General features: G+C 33.5%; 1 protein-coding gene across 1 annotated transcript; it reads left to right on the plus strand.

Moving 5' to 3' along the window:
* Positions 1–2229: 2229 nt before the first annotated feature.
* Positions 2230–3986, plus strand: LOC107458849 (uncharacterized). Its single transcript, XM_021126762.1, has 3 exons — positions 2230–2563; positions 2726–2797; positions 2911–3986. Exons 1-3 carry the CDS (start codon positions 2230–2232, stop codon positions 3984–3986), a joined length of 1482 nt encoding a protein of 493 aa, XP_020982421.1.
* The last annotated feature ends 2109 nt before the right edge of the window (positions 3987–6095 follow it).

A 6095-nucleotide genomic window follows, 5' to 3' on the forward strand; every position in this document is an offset into this window, starting at 1 on the left:
CACGAAGATTCTGATTAAGGAATCCAAGAGATATGCGCCCGGTCTAAGGTAGAACAGAAGTGGTTGTTAGTCACGCGTTCATAGGTGAGAATGATGATGAGTGTCACGGATCATCACATTCATCATGGTGAAGTGCAACGAATATCTTAGAACGGAATAAACTGAATTGAATAGAAAATAGTAGTAATTGCATTAAAACTTGAGGTACAGCATAGCTCCACACCCTTAATCTATGGTGTGTAGAAACTCCACCGTTGAAAATACATAAGTGATGAAGGCCCAGGCATGGCCGAATGGCCAGCCCCCAAAATGTGATCACAGGATCAAAAATACAATCCAGGATCCAGGATCTCTAATACAATAATAAAATATCCTATTTATACTAGACTAGCTACTAGGGTTTACAGAAGTAAGTAATTGATTCAGAAATCCACTTCTGGGGCCCACTTGGTGTGTGCTTGGGCTGAGCTTGAGCTTTACACGTGCAGAGGCTTCTTTTGGAGTTGAACGACAAGTTGTAACGTGTTTTTGGCGTTCAACTCTGGTTCGTGATGTGTTTCTGGTGTTTGACTCTAGAATGCAGCATGAAACTGGCGTTGAGCGCCAGTTTATGTCGTCTATTCTTGAATAAAGTATGGACTATTATATATTGCTGGAAACTCTAGATGTCTACTTTCCAACGCCATTGAGAGCGCGCCATATGGAGTTTTGTAGCTCCAAAAAATCCATTTCGAGTGCAGGGAGGTTAGAATCCAATAGCATCAGCAGTCCTTTGTCAGCCTTCTATCAGAGTTTTGCTCAGGTCCCTCAATTTCAGTCAGAAATGATCTGAAATCATAGAAAAATACACAAACTCATAGTAAAGTCCAGAAATATGAATTTAGCATAAAAACTAATGAAAACATCCCTAAAAGTAGCTAGATCCTACTAAAAACTACCTAAAAACAATGCCAAAAAGCGTACAAATTATCCGCTCATCACGCATCGCTGTCAAATTCCTCACTCACGCGTATGCGTGGGTGAAGCGTGCGTGTCGCTGGCAGACAGAGACGGATACATGGGGGGCAATGGGAGGCCTGGCCCCCCCAGGTTTTTACAAAAAAAATTAGTAGTACAATTTAAGAATCCCAACCCATAAAATATAATAATTTTTAAAATATTTGTAAATCCATAAATTGGCTAAACAGAAACACTAGATTACGTTTCTTCCTTTATTCCTTTTCACTTTTGACGTTTAGGATTCCTTTTGAAACTGAAACCATAGCCCATAGCCACGCGCGATTCCCTCTACTCCACTGACTGACTACTGTCTCACAACGGTACAACTACATACAAGGTACATTTTATTATATATTTTTAATTTTAAATTTCTTATTATATATCTTAACTAGTTACTATGTAGATTCTATTGTTCTTGTTGATATATATGTACTGTGTAACTGTGTATATTATTAATTTGTCTAGTAGTTTTTTATTTTTTATTTTTAGTAAAATTGATAGTGACTTTGTAAAAAAATATTATTAATTTATTATTGATGTTTAATTAATAAAAAATATTTAGACTTTATTTATTCTTGTGAGTATATAATTATTTGAATTTTTTTCAGGTAAAAAGAAACTAGAACATTTTATGATGAGTAAGCAAAGTAAAATTGATACAATTTTTAAGAGAAAAGCTGCTGATAATGTTGGAGTTCAAACAAGTCAACCCTCTAATCTTATTTCACAAGAAGTTCAAGTAAGTGAACTCTTTAATCTTACTCAAAATACACATCAACATGAAGCCAAAGTTCCAAGATTAGAAAGAGATGTTGATATCTCTTTACTAGAAAGGGATCCAGGAAAGCAACGTCCAATTTGGCAATATAATGTCAATGAACGTGATAAGATTCGTAGAGCATACATAATAGCTAGGCCATACCAACCAACAAAAATTAGTTATCCAGCTTCTGGTAATAACAATCACCATCGATATTTTCAATCTTCTTGGTTTAAGAAATTTTCAAGTTGGTTAGAATATTCACCAGAAAAAGATGATGCTTATTGTTTGCCTTGCTACTTGTTTAGTAAACATTATGGTGCTCGCAATGATGGAAAAAATGCATTTTCAAAGTTAGGATTTAGTAATTGGAAGAAAGTAAACAATGGAGTGAATTGTGCATTTGTATGCCACAAGGGTTCTATTCATAATTCTCCCCATAATTTATATGTGAAATCTTGTGAGATTTGATGGCTCATTCTAAGCATATAGACAAATTTCTTGATAGGCATAGTGATGAAACTATTGCAAATAACTGCTTAAGGTTGAAGACATCTATTGATGCTATTCGATGGCTTGCATTTCAAGCATGTGCATTTAGAGGCGACGATGAAAGTCCTGGATCTTTGAATAGGGGAAATTTTATTGAGTTAATTAAGCTTTTAGCTTCATGTAATCAGAATGTTAATAATGTTGTCCTTGAAAATGCTCCTGAAAATGCTCAATATATATCTCCCGGTGTTCAAAAAGATATATTGCATATCTTTGCTAGAAAAGTGCGTGCAACAATTCGAGAAGAAATTGGTGATTCTAAATTTTGTATAATTATTGATGAAGCAAGAGATGAATCAAAGTGAGAACAAATGTCTGTGGTTTTGAGATTTGTCGACAAGCACGGTTGTGTTCAAAAAAGATTTTTTGATCAAATACATGTTTCTGATACGTGTTCTTTGACATTGAAAACAGAAATTTCATCAGTTCTTTCTCGTCTTAATCTTGATGTTCAAAATCTTAGGGGACAAAGGTATGATGGAGCTAGTAATATGCGTGGTGAATAGAATGGATTGCAAGCTTTATTTTTGAAAGATTGCCCTTTTGCTTATTACATTCATTGTCTGCTCATCGATTACAATTAGCACTTGTTTCTGCAGCCAAAGAAGTTTGTTATGTTCATCAATTCTTTTCAAAACTTACCCTAATTATAAATGTTGTGACTGTTTCTCCTAAACGTCATGATGAGTTAAGGGTTGCTCAAGCAAATAATGTTGCAAACTTAATTGTGACAGGTAGTGGACTTAATCAAATTGGTACTTTGCAAAGAGCTGGAGATACTAGATGGGGGTCTCATTTGAATTCTGTACATAGCTTGCTATGCATGTTTGATGCTACTTGTGAAGTTCTTGAAAAAAGCAGTAAAGAAGGTAATTTCTCCACTCGTGGTGATGCTAGTGTTGATTATGATGCTATCACATCCTTTGAATTTGTCTTTGTTTTGCATTTGATGAGAAATATTTTGGAAGTTAGTCATTATCTTTGTCAAGCTTTACAACGAAAAAATCAAGACATATTGAATGTTTTAACTCTGGTTTCTACTACCAAGACTTTAATCCAACGAATGAGAGAATCAAGTTGGGAAGCTTTCATAAAAGAAGTTATATTATTTTGTGAGAAACATGAAGTTGAAGTTCCTGATATGAATGCAATGCGTATTCCTAGAAGCGGCCGAACTCGCAAAATTGTTGACCAAATTTCAGTGGAGCATCATTACCATGTTAATTTATTTCTGGCTATAATTGATACACAGTTGCAAGAGATTAATGGAAGACTCAATGATAATATGGTGGAATTGCTTACTTTAAGTTCAACTTTAGATCCCAGAGAAAATTATAAGCTCTTCAGTGTCAAAAGAGTATGTGAATTAGTAGAACGGTTTTATCCAGGCGACTTCAGTGACCAAGAGAAAATTCACATTAGAATGCAAGCTCAACATTATGAACTTGATGTTCCTAATCATGTTGAGTTAACTAACTTGTGCACAATTTCGAAGTTATGTCAAGAATTAACGAAGACAGGAAAGTCTTTAACATATCCTTTGATTGATCGTTTGATTCGCTTGGTATTAACTCTCCCTGTTTCAACTGCTACAATTGATAGATCTTTTTTAGCTATGAATATTGTGAAGAATAGACTCAGAAACAAAATGGAAGATGAATTTCTTGCTAATTAATCTTTTGATTTATATTGAGAAAAAGATTGCTGAAAGATTTGACACCGATTCTATTATCGATGAATTTTATGATATGAAGAATCGACGTGTACCACTTCGTTAGTAAAAAGTACACATATTTTTTTGTACTCTAAATAATTCACCAAATCCTCATTTCTTCATGAATTCTCCACTTTGCATGCTTTTATCTTCATCTCTTCTATCCAATCCTTGCATTATGAACCTGAAATCACTCAACAAACATATCAAGGCATCAAATGGAATTAAAGTGAACTAGATTTAGCTATTTTAAGGCCTAAAAAGTATGTTTTCACTATTAAGTACAAAATTAGAGAGAATTACAAAAGCATGCTATTTCATTGAATAAATGTGAGATAAGTTGATAAAATCCACCAAATTCAACACAAGATAAACCACAAAATTGGGGTTTATTAAACCTCCCCACACTTAAACTAAGCATGTCCTCATGCTAAACTCAAGAAAGAGACAAAGGGTATCAACATCTATTCAATGCAACTATCTAAATGCAATCTATCTAAATGCAACCTATCTACATGCATGCAACTACTTAGTCAAAATAAATCAATTTCCAAGAATACATATATAAACACAAGGGCTAGAGGTATTAACAACCAAGTCAAATCCACAATTGAATTGAGTTATTGAAAATAATTTACAAACTTGCAAGAAAAGAGATGATCATAAGTGAAAACATGTAATTGAGCGATCGAACCCTCATCAGATGTGTATCCGCTCTAGTCACTCAAGTGTATAGGGTTGATTCACTCAATTCTCTTCTAATCATGCTTTCTAAGATTTGTTTTTCATCTAACAATAAACAATTATTCAATGCATGCATACAAATATCATGAGGACTTTCCACAAGGTTGTAATGGGGCTAGGGTTCAGGTAAGGATATATATATATATGGTTAAGTTGGATTGAAATTTGAATCTTTGATTAACTTAAGCTCTCACCTAACCTATATAACAACCTATACAATTATACTGCAACACCTAACTACCCATAATTCTCACTTTTTCACACACTCGTGCATTCTTTTTTTTATCACAACCTATATCCATTGATTTTTATTACTTTACTTTGGGGCATTTTGTTCCATTTTATTGCTTTTCTTTTTTTTCTTTTTTTCTTTTTTTTCTACATTTTTTTCTTTTTATTTATTTTTCTTTTGTTTTTCTTATTTTTTTCTTTTCAAAATAGAATATATACAAGGGTATCAATGCATGATTTAAACATTTAATGCATGAGTATGTACCCAATCCCATGATTTTCAACAAAAATACAAAATACACTTTCATCTCACCCAATGTTTCTAAATTTCCCACAATTAAATGATAAACACTCTCACTAGCCTAAGCTAATCAAAGATCCAAATTAAGGACATTTATTATTTCTTGCTTTAAGGCTAGTAATATGCTAAAATTAAGAACAAATGGGTTTAGCATAGGCTCAAAGTTGGCTAACGATGGAAGATAAAAGGGTAGGCTATTTGGGTACGTGAGCTATTTGAAACGATAGCCTCAATCATATAAGTGCATTCATACACAAAATAATTGACACATAAAATATCAAACAAATCAAAGATTGCAATCATAGAAAGAGAATAATACACACAAGAATGAAATAGTAGTTATATGATATAACCACACAATTAAGGCTCAAAACTCACATGCTTATATATGTGTTCTTAGCTCAAAAACATGTTCCACAATGTATAATTCAAGCAAGTTCCAAAAAAAAATAATTTTTACTCAAATCAATTGGGGTGCCCTATAGATAAAATCCTGGAAAATATTACTATTTTGACTAAGCTTATTATGTATATGCAAATCAAGAAAATGCAACTAAAAATTCTAAATGACATAAAAATAAAATGCGAAAGTGTTGGGATTAGAAATTTTCCACCCAAAAATGGCCGATTGGTCAGACGACCTCCCCACACTTAAAAGTTTGCACCGTCCTCGATGCATTCAGAGGATTGCCACCTTCAGCTGGTGGGTCAATCGGTGTTGCGTGTTCTTTCTTCCGCTTCCATTTTTTGCTTATGGTAGTTTATCCTAAAAGTAGAAGACAAGATGAGGAGAC

The sequence above is a fragment of the Arachis duranensis genome, chromosome 7, assembly GCF_000817695.3.
Source record: "Arachis duranensis cultivar V14167 chromosome 7, aradu.V14167.gnm2.J7QH, whole genome shotgun sequence".
In the NCBI taxonomy this organism is placed as follows: domain Eukaryota; kingdom Viridiplantae; phylum Streptophyta; class Magnoliopsida; order Fabales; family Fabaceae; genus Arachis; species Arachis duranensis.

Coding starts and splice junctions, on each gene's coding strand:
- LOC107458849 (XM_021126762.1), top strand. CDS start 2,230: ATGGCTCATTCTAAGCATATAGACAAATTTCTTGATAGGCATAGTGAT. Junction 2,564..2,725: donor AACAATTCGAGAAGAAATTG/GTGATTCTAAAT, acceptor CATTGAAAACAG/AAATTTCATCAGTTCTTTCT. Junction 2,798..2,910: donor ACAAAGGTATGATGGAGCTA/GTAATATGCGTG, acceptor TTGTTTCTGCAG/CCAAAGAAGTTTGTTATGTT.